Genomic DNA, 15,071 nt, shown 5'->3' on the forward strand with positions numbered 1-15,071 from the left:
GTCCCGGAGCACCTCCTCCTCCTCCTCTTGGTGGACCTCCTCCTCCTCCCCCTCCCCCTCCTCCTCCTCCTTTAGGAGGTGGAGCTGGAATACCTCCTCCTCCTCCTCCTGGTGGTGGCATACCTCCTCCTCCACCAGGACCTCCGGCAGTAGGAGGTGGAGTTCCTCCTCCCCCTCCTCCAGCAATAGGAGGACCTCCTCCTCCTCCCCCTCCTCCTCCCCCTCCTCCTCCTCCTCCTCCTCTAAGTGCAGGAGGGAAGTCAATGCCAAACAAAGAGAATAAAGCTCCTGTTGTTAAAAAGGCTCCACCTGCGCCTCCTAAAAGGACATCTTCAAGAAAGAGTCGTAGTTCTGAATTATATAGCGAACCACCACCTCCTCCTCCTCCTTTTCCTCAGGATGTTAAGAAGGCACCTCCCCCAGTGCCAGTTCGCTCTGAAAGCACTCATTTATCATCTCCAACTAAGAGACAGTCGGCCACAATATCCTTGGGATATGATCCTAATCTGACTAACGTAACTGCTCACCCTCCTCCACCTCCTCCTCCTCCTCTTGTACAGCGAAGGTCACAATCCTCACTCTCTCCTCCTCCTCCTCTGTCACTCATCACTCAACCTCCCCCTCCTCCTCCTCCTATAGTGACAGCTCCAGCTCCTCCTAATGGCCACAAGGATTACGATATACCTTTAACTAAACAGGAGAGGGAAGAGAGAGATAGGACAGTGCAGGATCCTTTATATGATGAATTACAGTTTAATAATGATCAGCAAGGTACATGTACATGTATTTTAAGCACATAGCCATGTACATGTACATGTACATTGTGTAATTGAATTGTGTAGTGGAATAGTAATACAGTTCGTAGAATTTTGTAATTGAAGAATGATTTACAGTGTAGGCCAAAAAATGACAAATTAGATTTTCATATTACATTTGCTTATAGAGACTAAGTTATGGTATACATCATGCTTGAGATGTTTACTCAACAAATATTTCAAATACAATGACCCGTTTTAATTAAGTTTCTAAAGTTCTTCTTAATTTCCCAAATGACCAGGCCCTTATCTTATTATTGTTGTTACATGATGTACAGTGTATGTACATGGTACATGTACACTTACAGTATGTGTAAGCTGTTATTATTACCATTTACATTGTACATAGGTTCCCAAATAACTGCTAAGCCCTTATCTTATTGTTATTGTTACATGTACATGTACATGTACATGTACATGTATATTGCTTTACTTGAACATGTACATGTATATGTACATGGACATGTACAATGTACATTTTACATTGTATGCTATACATTTATACATAATTGTACATGTATTATACATGTAGGTTCTCGTCCTCAGTCGCTGATTAGTGTATCATCTACTCTCTCCTCATCAATCAGCAGCTCCAGAGGAAGCAGGAAAGATGAAGTTGAGTATGACGTACCTCGTCCACCAAACTCCACCCTCCCTGCTCCCCCTCCCCCTCCTCCTCTTCCTCCCCCTCGTACCTCAAGTAATTCAGGGCTAATTTTTAATCCGGATGAGATGATTAATGATATTTTGAATGTATTAGAGGAAGAGCCAAGCCCCCCTAGTGGTGGAGCTTTGACAAGTGGTCTAATGAACACAAACGCTTCATCTTACAGCAGTTTAACTATATCTTCAAACAGCTCGGCAGATAATCTCGGAGTTTGGGACGACCTTAATTACGACGACGACGAAGATGAGTCTAGTGGTACCAACATAGAGAATCCTGTTCCAGGTTTGACTGATCCTAATTCTGTACTGAATGAAGATGACGAAGTGTTGCTTGATAACTGGATAAAGGAGTTAGAGTCTGGAGTACAGAGGATGTCTGGTTTATTGTCTACTAGTGAATCACCTCCTCCTCCTCCTCCTCTACCTCCTCCTCCTCCTCGGTCTCAGTCTAATGTGCCCCCTCCCCCTCCACCACCTATCAAGCCTCCTTCCCCTAAAGTTGAAGTTAGTTTTAACTGTTGTTGTTAGATGTAGAAATAGATTTTGGAGAACTACATTTTTGTAAAATGGAAGATTTTAGAAACCATTTAGAAAGATTTTAGACTAAAAGTCTCCCAAACTCTTTCTACATGTAGATGCAATGATGACAATTGCGACATGTACACATTTACAATGTACATGTACATGCATGTACATTACATGTACTTGTGTTTGCGGGGAAGTTTTTTTGCATATTGCTAAATTTTCTAGGTATTACTGTCTGTGACTTTTTTATAAACTCTTAATGCAGGAAGACCAACAGGAAAATTTCCTGCAGCTACATGTACATGTACATGTACATTGTACATGTACATGTACATATACACAGTACATGTACATGTACATTGTACATGTACATGTACATGTACATATACACAGTACATGTACATCTACATGTACATGTACATATACATATTGTAAATCATATTTATTCTTTATTTTAGACCCCGCCTATCAAAACGCCTGTCAATGAAGCCCCACCAACCTCATTCAATGCTCAACCTACTTCACCTAAAATTGGATCTCCTCCTAAAATTGAATTGTCTCCTCCCCCACAAGACCCTGGACTCCGCATGAAATCATTATCTCCACCTGAATCGGATCCAAGTGCAAGCCCTGTTAAAAGGAGGACGACACTATCAGAGAAGAAATTGGTAATGATAATAGTAATAATCATTTCCATGTAATAGTTGCATGTATTTTTTTATGTTAATCTCTGGCAATACTTGATGTATAGATGAATGTGAGTATAAAGGACGCATGTTATAAATAATAATAGTTGTTGTGTACATTGTTTATTGTTTGTTTTAATGTGTTCATTTGTTTACTATAGCAAGATAAATACTCATCATGGAGGGTGTCAATGTCAGCACTAGCAGGTAAGGTCTAATGAAATACACATGTACAGCACATACACAGAGTTTCTTTAATATACATGCAGTACATGTAAATTGATCATGTGATATGCGATATGTTGTACTCGTAAAGTACATGTATATATACATGTATATATATACACCTGTAACAGCAATTTATGGTGGTCAGGATGTAATGTCAAATTAGGGACACTTTTTTGCCAGCCAAGCATGCAGCCAAATGGCTGGTATGATACTCATAGTAGTGTACATGTACATGTAGGTGTAGTACATGTACAGATACATGTACATGTACATGTACATGTATATAGTATTTATTCATTTGTTTATTGTGTGTTGGTGTTATACAGGAGCTGAGGATAGTGACTTAGATGATATTTTAGCTGATTTGTGTAAACTGGAAGAAGATACAAAAGCACTTCAACTAGCTGCAGCTGATATATCATCAACTTCAAAGTAATATTAATATTAATAATAAAAATAGTGCCCGCACAATAATATAGTAGAAGGCGAAAAAAAGGATAAGTAGCAACAGTAGTACGCAGGTAGTGTGTAGGTAGTAATTTATTTCGTTACTCTTCGCTGCGCTACCCCCAGGAAGTACTGCAGTACCACCCAGTCACATGTTCTGTAGTAGCAAGCACTCACGCACTCTAGAGGCTCTCAAAGGACTTGAGGATGCTTCTCTTGGCTGTCTGTGCTCTCCAAGTTCATCTCTATTGCTGCTCTTTGCTGTTAGAAGGCTGTTTAGGAGGCTTTTCGCCCGATTCACTGTCGAGCTACTGTCCTGCTGCTGACCACGTGCACTGCTACTACTGGTGGGTTTGTGCATGCGCAATGAAGGAGTAGCGAACTACCTATGCAAAAGTAGAGTAGCTACTTATCTTTTTTTTCGCACTGTACTGTAGATTTATAATTACATGTACTGTATATTGATAATACTAGCTTCATTGTTTCCTCCACATATTGTACATACACTGTACATCTACATGTACAAGAATGTACATTATACATTTTATCAGTAATAGTTAGAGCTTTGAGAGCAGTTTTTATTTGATTTTCATGCACAATACCTTTCCCTATCTGTTACAATGTAATTGCTAAAAGTACCTGAAATATTGCTGTACATTGTACATCATGGTACATGTACATGTATGTTTGTATTTTCTCATTCTGTTTGTCAACAATATTTAACATGTTCTTTCAGTGACAGCTCAACTGTGAAGAAACCTGCACAGTCCACAAAAGAAGGAACTGTCTCCAGTGATGAGTTTGTCAAGATAATGATGACACTTCAAAACTCGAGTCAACTTGTTGCTGATCCATCAAAGACACTATCAGCTAAAGCTCAGACAGACTCCAGCACAGCTATAGCAAAAAGATCACGTGAGATTGTTCAGCACTTAATTTGTCAACTTACATGTACGTGCATTGTTCATTGATTAGTTTCACCAGCCTCCTCAGAACATGATGTCAGTTCAAAGGAAGAAGCTTCCAATAGCTCAGATATATTTTCACTTCACAGATCAAGCAGCATTTCAGGAGGTTAATGTTACATGTACATGTACATTTTACATAATGTACATGTACATGTACATGTACATGCACATGTGTATGTACATGTATTGTGACTATAAAGGCTGCATGGTTTCCAAATGTGTATCCCTTACAACAGCTCTACTATACTGTTGATGTAGTGTGGAGATAGAGCCCAGTTCCAACTCTACAACACTTGTATACTAACCATGGAATACATGTACATGTACTACAACGTCACATGTGCATGTACAGTACATTTACTTTATGGCTAGAAATGTTGTAGCCTATTTCACATAATTTTTACAAATTTTGAGATACATGTCATGCAAAATTTAACCCTTAAAGATTTCATTCTTTGACATGTACATGTATTAAGCCATAGCAGGCAAAGTGGACTCACAAAAATATAATCCTGAAAGGAATATTACAAGATATTCACAGTTTGTTCTAAGCAGGATTAGAAATTTTCATTTGTCTTATTTTCGTTCTGAGCAGTCATTTTGTACACGTGGCATTGAGGAAACACCTTTTTGTTTGGAAAATATTCGTTCCACAAGGAATAAGAATGAAAAGAACGAAATTAAACTGTGATGGAATATACCCGCTATACAGTATCTGGCTACATGTACATGTACATGTACTGTATACACATGTGCATGTATACATGTACATGTAAGACAGGATTGTTGCATAGTGTTCATACTGCAGCTGTCCTCTATACATAGTACAGGATCTTCCACTAAAAATTGCTAGGAAAAAATTTTCTAGTTTTAATATTTTTGATGCATACTTATACAGTACATCCTCCATTATCTGAACAGCTTGGTGCACTTTTATTTGGAGAAATGTTCGGATACCTGAATAATCCGGATAAGTGAAATACAGCACATAACACAGTAGACCGACCTATCCTGTCCTTTTTTGAAGAATAAATGTGCATGACTTTCCTTTCTCTAACTCGCAAAGCATCTCAGGCTTCTCTTTAATGGCCTTCCTCTTGGGTAAGCTCTGTTAAACTCATGCTCCAGCAGCCATTTTAACCGGTTATTAATAAATTAACTAGTCTGAGCATGCACATTAGAGACAGCCATGCGTTCAGATAAACGAGGGTTCGGATAACCGGTGTTCAGATAATAGAGGATGTACTGTAATTACTGTACATGTACATGTAGGTTAAATTTTTTTTTTAATTTTAGAGTTCAAATTTGAATTTTTTTGTTTTGAGTTTATGTTGTGTAGGAAGTTTGAGCTGATTCCATTCAAATTTGGATTTTTAATGAATTTTTGAAGCCGTTAAAAAATGTGGCTCAAGTCCCTGTACTATAATAGTACAAGGGTTTTTGGTCAAATTTTGTCAAAAATGACTTGAGAGAATTCTCAATTTTATAATTATTTTATTTATTATTGATGCATAATGTTATTGTGTGTTTCTATAGGTACAGTGAGTGGTAATACAATGAGACGTGGGACAATGAGTAGAAGAAGTGCTAAGAATGTGTACATGAATACTACAATCATTGAGCCGCCATCACCTACTCATGTACGGCATAAGATTAATTATGCATGTACATGTTTATGTACATCTTTGAATCTGTTTACTGTAGGTTGCTTTGAAAAAAGAATTGGATGATTTTGCAGATAAACTTGTCATTGATGAAAGCTTGACAACTGTAAGAGACTGAATGAGATGGAGAGAATTGGAAGAGAAAGAGGGAGGGAAATAAAAGCAAGAATATAATGGATGGGGAAACAGGGAAGTGGGAGAGAATGGAAAAATGATATACATGTACATGTACATGTACATTGTACATGTATCAGGGTTCTGCCTAGAAAGAAAATTAGAGGTGGTTGGAGACTGTTCCTTTTAAATTTATGTACACCATACTAGTAGACTATAGTATCATGCTTTATGTATGGTTATTAGTATTAATTGCATGGTTGGTCTAAGTGATGAACTAGTTGGTTCGTTTGTTGAGGTGGTTACCCCGACCATAATAGGAAGGACTATAATGTATGGAGAATGGATTAATTATTGGTATCAATTTTAGGAAGAACAAGCTGCAAAACTCAAAAGTGAAAAGATTAAGAAAGCAATGATGAGATTGAAGGAAGCCAGCATGCAAAAGGTTTGAATAATATTGTTTGTTATTTATCATTATTAATATTTTGCTTTATTGTTCAGATTGTAATCAAGGCTCATAATATTGATGGGAGTGTAAAGACAGTAGCTATCACTGAAGGAATGACTGCTAGAGATGTGTGCTTCCTTTTAGCTGAGAAGAATCATCAAGACCTTGGACCTAATTGGACTATTGTAGAGAGAATACCTGATTTATACTTAGGTAATTTAATGTCATGTTACAATATGTGGGGTAATTTTTGTGATACCGTATAGTGGGAAATTTTGGAGGGGATTAAATTTGGCTTTTTGATAGGCATTTGCCAAAATAAAAATCCGCCATTTTGGGCCATTATGCGCATGCTCAATGGCACGTGGCCACAAATTCACCAAATTAAAATCCACCAATCACCAAAATTAAACAATTTGCCAAATTTTAGACCCTCCAAAATTTCCCGCTATATGGTATGCTACATGTACATGTACCTGTACATGTAATTTTCATTATTTTCATGCACCTTAAATCCACAAATTAATTATATTGTAGCTCACATGAAAATTACATGTACATGTACATGTACATGTACATGTACATGTATTTTTGAGCACATTAAATTTGCATTGAAAACATGAAATTTTAAACACGCAAAAATTTTAACGTGCATACATTATGTACATGTACATGTACATATTATTATTATTACATGTACATGTACAATGTACATTTACATTTACTCGTATTTCTCAATAGAGAGGACACTGGAAGATCATGAAGTTGTCATTGATGCTGTGTCTCATTGGCCAAGGGATCATAACAATCATGTTTTGTTTAAAAATAATCCAGAGAAATATTACTTGATTAAAAGACCACAGGTGAATATTTCTAATACATGTACATACATTGTATATGACCATGTAATTTTGACATTTTGTCTCGTTAGCTCTTGATGCCGTCAAAACATGTTTATTCGAGTCTCAATCCTGCAAGAAACAGAGGGAGTTTCACTGAAGATCAAAAGAGACAAATTATTTTAAAAGTTAGTTTATTGTAATTTTTTAGTTTAAGCAAAAAATCATAATACAGTACAGTGCTTTTAAAAAGCTAATTAGCTACTCTGCAGTTACTCTACTGTTGCGTGGGTACAATGTAGTTCGGTGCTCTTCGTTGCGCATGCACAATATGACAGTAGTAGTAGTGCACGTGGTCAGTAGCAAACAGTAGCTTGACGGTGGAATCAAGCAAAGATCATCCTAAACAGGCTCCTAAAAGCAGAGCAGCAGTAGAGATGAACTTGGAGAGCAAAGACAGCCGAGAGAAGCATCCTCAAGTCCTTTGAGAGCCTCTAGAGTGTGTGAGCTCTTGCTACTACAGAACATGTGACTGGATGGTATCACAGTACTTCCTGGGGGTAGCGCAGCAAAGAGTAATAAAGAGTAGCGGAGTAAAATAACTAACTACGAAGTTCTCTTTTCTACTGTGCTCTACTTTCGCTATGTAGCTTTCTTAAAGCACTCTACTGTACATAATAATTTACATGTGCCTCTGAATTAAAAATTGAACATTTGTCGTGAAAGTTTTTAAATATTTTTTATCAAAAATCGAAAATAAAATAAAACAAAATTTTAATGTCTTCTCACTCTATTGTAATTCATGTAAAAATTAATGAAATCTAAATTTGTCTTTTTGTACATGTAAATGTATGTGTATATGTAGATTAAAATTTAGCATTATGGTACATGTCTTTCTATCTTGTAAAATCTTTAACAATTTTATCATGAAAGTTTTTCAATTTTTCTATCAAAAAATAAAATTAAGTAATTCAAAATTTAAAACTCTTTTAATTTGTAGGAAATATTTGAGCAGAACATAATGCCTCCAATAGAAGGTGAGCTCTACATCAGAGAAGGAAAGAAAAGCACCTGGAGAAAGCACATGTTTGCTTTGAGAGCATCTGGTCTTTATTATTCTAAAAATGGAAAATCAATGGTTCGTCTATGTACATTTGTACATGTGCAGTATACATGTACATGTGTACCATATTTCCTTGAATAAGGGCCTAGGTGTTTATTGCTTAACGGAGGCAAAAATTACAAAAAATAAAATAAAAAAGTGCCAAAACCCGGGCTTAATCCCACGACTTTATGTGCCTAAGGCTGAGAATGAATAATTAAACTATTTGGACCACTCCAAACTCAAGTGCACATGCACTGTAATACTGAGACAACTATGCTTATCTATAGTGGTAATGTACATTGTACATGTATATTAGTGGGCCTTTATTTGAGTAGGGCCCCTATTTGAGGAAATACAGTATGTACATGTACATGTATGTAGTACATGTAATTGTACTTGTATTAGTTTTATGATTAATAATCTACATACATTGTACATTTAATAATAATGATAATAGTTGTTATTCTTCTTTCTTTATTGTTATTATTATTATTATTGTTGTTGTTATTATTTATTATCATTATTTACTTATAATAATAATAATACATGTACATGTACATGTAATAATCTATGTAGGCTAGCAGGGATTTAGTAAGAATTATTGAATGGAAAGATGTTGAGTGTTACTATGGCAATCAATACAAGAAGTTTTACAAGGCACCAGGACACTACTGCTTTTCACTGATGGTTAGAAACAATCTTGTATTAATCATATCCTCCTTTTGCCTCTCCATTTTCCTACTACTCATACGTTCCTTTTTTGTCTTCTCTTTAATTATTTTTTCTTTCTCTCTAATAGCCTTATGGGCCTATATCTAAAGTAGAAAAGAAGATCATTCATGTTTGCGTGCCAACTAAGCATGATCTCAACTGCTGGGTTACCGGGATAAAACTTGCTAAGGTAAACTTACAGTATTGTGTACTACATTCATGTACATGTATGTGACTACAATTGACAAAAGGTATTATGTGGCGGCCATTGAATTCGTCTTTGGAGCGAATAAAATCCAACTTCCTGAGCTCCATTAATAAAAGAACACGCACAAGTTGATATTTTTTCAATGAATGATAATGAATGATAATGATGGATTTAGTAATCCGCTTTTGTCAATTATACATGTAGTTACATTATTTATAATAATTGTTGTTGATTATTTACAATAGCATGGCAGTCAGTTGAAACAAAATTATGAAGACACGAAAGCTGAACTCCCTTGGTTGCAGTTGGAGGATGATAATTTAGATCAGTTGTTGATCAGTGCTGGAGGCACTAAAAGAGAGTCTTACTCACCACGATCAAGAGATGCATCCAGTGCTGAGGCTGGCTTAAAGGTTTGTGGAGTCAGAATAACTTATAAGAATCATTAACATGTACATGTACATTGTACATTGTACATGTACATGTATGTTTTTTAACATCTGTACGTGTACATGTTGTCAATTTTTTGTTCTGTGGCTTAATGTTCTTTTATGCTCTTTAGGCAAGTGACGATGTGTCTAGTTTAGATGTATCAGGTAATAGGAGTGTATCTGGAAGTGTTAGAGGAAAGAGCTGTAAGTTACAGTACACATACAGTGGAACCTTGAAATGCAGACCCCCTGAGATAATGACATCATGATAATGCAGACACTTGCTGCTGGTCCCGGACAAAAAGCCATAGGACACTGTATTAGCGAACGAACCCCTCAGTTAAGGACACCTTGTTATTCCGTAATGCGGCCACTTTCTTGATCTCCAAGGACAGTAGCGTGACAGTAGAAGACAGTAGCGTGACAGTAGAATCGAGCAAAAACATCCTAAACAGGCTTCTAGAAGGAGAGAGTGGCATTATACATGTACATGTAGATGAACTTAGAGAGCACAGACAGCCAAAGAAGCATCTACAAGTTCTACTACAGTACATGTGACTGGCTGGGATGGCAGCATAACGCAGCAAAGAGTAATGAAGAGTAGCGAAGTAGTAGCGAAGTACATGTACCTACGAACTACATGTACCTTCAAGGTTCTCTTCTCTACTGTACCCTACTTAGCCTTTTTTTGATGTGTACTGTATGTTTCTGAGCCATACCAGCGATACTTGCAAGGAATTTCTAGTCCATATCCAGTTCCTCTGTTCACCCTGTTGCCTGGGTGACTGCAACAATAATAGTCCTTCATCATAGCAACAGCACTGGAGTCCATGTATTAGTTCATTAATTTGTTCTTGTTTTAAAAACCCCTGAGTTAAGGACATCCCTATAATCAGGACACTTTGGGGTGGTCCCAATGGTGTCCGCATTTCGAGGTTCCACTGTACATGCATGTACACATGTACATGTACATGTACATGTAGTTGCTGTACGTTGTGTAACCAGTTAACCAATGATAAATGCATGCATACATGTACTGTACATGTACACCGTACATGTACATGTAAGTGGAGGTTACAGGAAGTTACACTTAAAAGCTTTTTAAGGCTGAGCAAAATGTACATGTACATGTATGAGCAAAACTGTTAACAAAAATGCCTTAAATATCATGCATTTACAGTACATGTAACAGTATTTAGTTAAACTTAATAGTAAATTTACATGTTTACATGTACATGTTTTGATTGTGCATCTCACAGTGTTCCCCATTAGATATATGTACATGTCCATTGTAGATGTAGATGTACATGTACACGTACATGTACGTTTCATTTTTTTAAATTTTATTTTTATTTAATTTTATTTTTATTCATTTTTATTAATTTGTAGCACAAGAGAATGATTTGTCTAGTGGAAGTCTAGGTGGAGCTAGTCATATTATATCAGGTCCAGTGATTGGTGCTTCAGTGAGAGGAGGGAGAAGGAACCAAAGCAGCAATGCACTGGCATCTGCCTTTAAAGATGCTTGGAAACAAGGAAACCTGGCTTCAGAAGTAATGATTGGGGATTTCATATACCGCACACGTGTGAATGTTATCCTAATTGATACACTGTACATGTAAATTTAAATATTTTGAGTAAATAAATTAATACTACTGATATACAATGTCAGGGTTGGGGTGAAGTACATGTACTTTGGTACTTGTACTTATATACATGTACATGTACTGTATGTAGATGTACTGTATGTACGTGTACATGCATGTAAGTGCACTTAAGTACATACAATGTACATGTATTTTCTGGTACTTGTACTTATACTTACATGCAAGTATTGGTCTATGTACTTGATGTACTTGATGTACTTATAAGTCCTCTAAGTACTTTTAAGTCTTTTAAGTACAGATTGTGCAATGTGTGTATTATTAACACAACTGGTGTGATTACACTTACTATTTCAGTGTATCACAAAAAGCAGGTGCAAATACTTTGTCTTCAACTTAAAAGTCAGCCAGTCTCTTCGCTTACATGTATCTGTAACTGTAACTGAACAGTGTAATTTAAAGGACTCACATTTTGAAGAATTTATGTTTATTAGATGTAATAATAATTGATTGTAATTATTACTTTAAAAAGTACACTGTACATGTACTTACACTTAAGTACTATTGCTAAAAGCTGTATGTACATGTACTTGTACTTGTACTGATACTTACACTGTAAGTATGTATAACTTGGACTTTGCTGAGTGCTTTTCAATGTCTTCACTCCAACCCTGATTGTACATGTACATGTACATTAAACACCTAGTTTTTATTAAGCACAGTACAAGGTTTTTAAAGCACAGTACAAAGCAGTAGGAGTCCAAACAGTTTGAGTTAAACCTGTAGGAGCCCAGACACTTTTTATAAGCGTGGTGGCCTCAAACCACACTGTCATAAGAGTATTTTTAACCCACCACCATTCTAAAGTGATTGATTAATTATTGTAAACTATACCTACAGTCTTTATTAAGCGCTGAGTCATTATTAAGCACCTATTTTTCTGCCATTTTCTGCATAAGTGTCTTATGTTTCAGAACCTGTTAGTATGGTATGTACAGTACATGGCATTTGGAGCAACTTTTTAAACTTATAAAAAACCAAATTTTATTGGAATCAGCTCAAAGTTCATACATGTACATTGGATAAGGACATAAAAATTATTAAAATGGAGAATTCTCTCCTAGAAATTTTTGACAAATTTTGGCCTTTTGTCTTTTGCCGATTTTTGAGCAACTTTAAAAATTATGTACATTGTAGATGCATATGTACCCTGTTCTGTTTTGGCCCAATGTTTGAGCAACTTGACAATCCACTGACAAGAAGCTGCATGAGCAGATTTGCATGTAACTTGCAGAAATTATACATGCACAACAATGTACATGTACATGTACATGTACATGTATTATGCTATAGAAATTTATGATGAACAACGCATGTACATGTACATTTAAGACTCTTATTGAGCTGTTTATTGTATACATGTACATTGAAATACATGTACCTTTTTGTAAGTAAAAAAATTAGTAATAATAATTACTTGTGTCTTGTACTTTTAGATGAAACAAGAGGAGACTTGGCCGATTTTTCAAGCTAATCAAAAAGCTTCAAACAATTTTACAAAAGACTCTAGTAATTCACTGCAACCAGGCACAGCCAGCGGAGAAAGTGAGAGGATGTTTGAGGAAATGTCAGGAATGGTAACATTGAAACGGAAAGGAAAAGAGAAAGGAGATCAGAATCAATTTGGAAGAATAACAGATAATGATAACACTGTATCAATTAATAATATGTTACAATAGGTAACAAGTTTCTTTGTATTTTTTATTGTCAGTTATTATTATTATTATTATTATTATTATTAATTATTATTATTATAGCATTAATGTGAATGTCGTTTCTCACTGTATTATGTAGTCATTTTTATGGTAATAATAATACTACTACTATGATAGTTTGAATTTTGAATGAGGTACCACACCTACGTAGCTAATGAACCGCCCACGCATGACGACACTATTATAAACCTTCCTCCCAAAAGGCCTAGGAGGCTTTGGGAGGAGTCGATAAAGAGATTTTAGTTGAAGAGGAGACGGGAGAGACTCTTTCGGCACTTCAAGAAAAGGAGATATCTGATGGAGGGTACTAGTTCTCCTCCTCCTCTTTCCTCGAGCGTTCCCTTAACGGCTCAAGCGGTCAATCATTCTACGCCATTGGGACCCACAGAGGGAACCGTCGAGTCTGACGAAAGGTGTCTTGACGAGTCTATGGAAGACGCTAGTGGGATCCCTGGCCTCAGCGGAGAGGCTAGCGGCGGGGGAGAAGGAGGAAAGAAAAGGAAAGTCTTCCCATTCCACATAACGAGCGAGTTGAAGTCACTGTACAGGTCAGGAATGATAGGCGTTGGAGTACAGTACGCGAGTCTTATAGAGACTGCTTGTATAAGGACTGGATTATCAAAGGCACAAGTGAAGGTATGGAAGAGGGAACGGGGTAGCGATTGTGTTTAGGGGAAGGGTAAACGTGTGGTTTGATGGTGTGAGATAGTATCACTAATTGACGAACATCAGTTTCTGTAAAACATCTGTAACAAGCAACTGTCCCCAGATCCCTCTCTATCTTCTCTTAATTCGTTTGAGTATGTGCGTGAATTTAATTATACGCACAGTGAGGCACATACCTCAAGATACTCATACCTTTATTAGATCTGTATAGAATGTCAAGTACTTAGACTCCTACTATGCACTCCTACAACATACCTTTCAAATAATACTCCTTAGTTCCACTATTTCTTAGTTTCACTACTCCTCTTTCTCACCTCCCATACTCTCTCTCCCTCTATTCTTTCTCTGTATTTTCCTACATGTACATGTACATGTATGCATATATATGTACGTGTACATACATGTACTTGTAAATGTAAGCTCTTTATTTTTGATTCATTTTATCTTTATATACATGTACATGTGCATACATGTATATGTGAATCCTCTCTCTCTTTCTCTCTCTATCTTTCTTCCTCCTTCCAATGTATATCTTTATCCATCTCTCTTTCTCTTTCACTCACTTCCCTCTGTACCATTGTATCTATTAGAGTTGGATTAAGAGAACCAAGTATCATCAGAGGAAAATACTCAAGCAAGACGAAGAAAGGAACAATGTGTACAGTGCCGGGACACAAGATGAGGATGAGCACTATAATGAAATTGAAAATGACCCAGTTACCTTATACACTCACAATGAGCCCGAAGGATTTCATGAGCAAGGAGGAGTCGTTTTCGTCAAAAACGAAGAAAGCTCTGTTGAGAACATCCCTCTCCTCCGAAGGCACGTTTTAATGCCTCGAGAAGCGGAAGTCTTGGATCTTAGCTCTGGAAGTCATTCGAGTAGCACTTTGCTGGATAAGAGAGGAGTAGGCGTGGTTAGACAGCTCCCTATAGTACATGGTATTGATGGGAACAGATTAGAAGGTGAGTGGGAGTGAGTGAGAATTCCTTGCATGAGTCTGGTATGAATCTCCTACTACTATTAGTATTTAAGTAATTTAGCACACACAGACACACAGACTGTGAGAGAGAGGCACTCTTGTGGATTATATTATAGGATTGTAATGTGTTGTGGTATTTTGTTTGTATTATGGTATCTGAGGTATTGTATTGAGAGAAAGAGGAA

General features: G+C 36.7%; 2 protein-coding genes across 2 annotated transcripts in view; both read left to right on the top strand.

Annotated features, from left to right (window-relative positions):
- The first annotated feature begins 72 nt into the window (after positions 1-72).
- LOC100635113 (ras-associated and pleckstrin homology domains-containing protein 1-like) lies at positions 73-13,367 on the top strand. Its single transcript, XM_019999668.1, has 22 exons — positions 73-771; positions 1,348-1,515; positions 1,576-1,985; positions 2,465-2,674; positions 2,758-2,763; positions 2,854-2,899; positions 3,247-3,352; positions 4,104-4,282; positions 4,343-4,441; positions 5,872-5,975; positions 6,040-6,105; positions 6,484-6,561; positions 6,618-6,777; positions 7,306-7,427; positions 7,496-7,591; positions 8,404-8,541; positions 9,085-9,195; positions 9,308-9,409; positions 9,673-9,840; positions 9,990-10,062; positions 11,248-11,411; positions 12,959-13,367. The coding sequence occupies exons 1-22, from the start codon at positions 264-266 to the stop codon at positions 13,199-13,201; spliced, it is 3,357 nt and encodes a 1,118-aa protein (XP_019855227.1). The 5' UTR covers positions 73-263; the 3' UTR covers positions 13,202-13,367.
- A 58-nt stretch (positions 13,368-13,425) lies between these two features.
- The window catches only part of LOC100635236 (uncharacterized), a 5,859-nt gene continuing 4,213 nt past the window's right edge, over positions 13,426-15,071 (top strand). Inside the window, exons 1-2 of the mRNA XM_003388433.3 lie at positions 13,426-13,873; positions 14,494-14,869. Of these exons, the coding sequence (XP_003388481.3) occupies positions 13,535-13,873; positions 14,494-14,869 (715 nt within the window). The 5' untranslated portion in view covers positions 13,426-13,534. The remainder of the gene's footprint in view (positions 13,874-14,493; positions 14,870-15,071) is intronic.

Source organism: Amphimedon queenslandica, unplaced genomic scaffold (genome assembly GCF_000090795.2).
Source record: "Amphimedon queenslandica unplaced genomic scaffold, v1.1 AMPQUscaffold_13249, whole genome shotgun sequence".
Classification (NCBI taxonomy): Eukaryota; Metazoa; Porifera; class Demospongiae; order Haplosclerida; family Niphatidae; genus Amphimedon; species Amphimedon queenslandica.

Bases quoted from the DNA above. Each gene is read 5' to 3' on its own strand.
- LOC100635113 (XM_019999668.1), top strand. From the start codon at position 264: ATGCCAAACAAAGAGAATAAAGCTCCTGTTGTTAAAAAGGCTCCACCT. The intron at 6,106-6,483 runs GTAAGAGACTGA...TATCAATTTTAG, and splicing joins TTGATGAAAGCTTGACAACT to GAAGAACAAGCTGCAAAACT. The intron at 9,410-9,672 runs GTAAACTTACAG...TATTTACAATAG, and splicing joins CCGGGATAAAACTTGCTAAG to CATGGCAGTCAGTTGAAACA.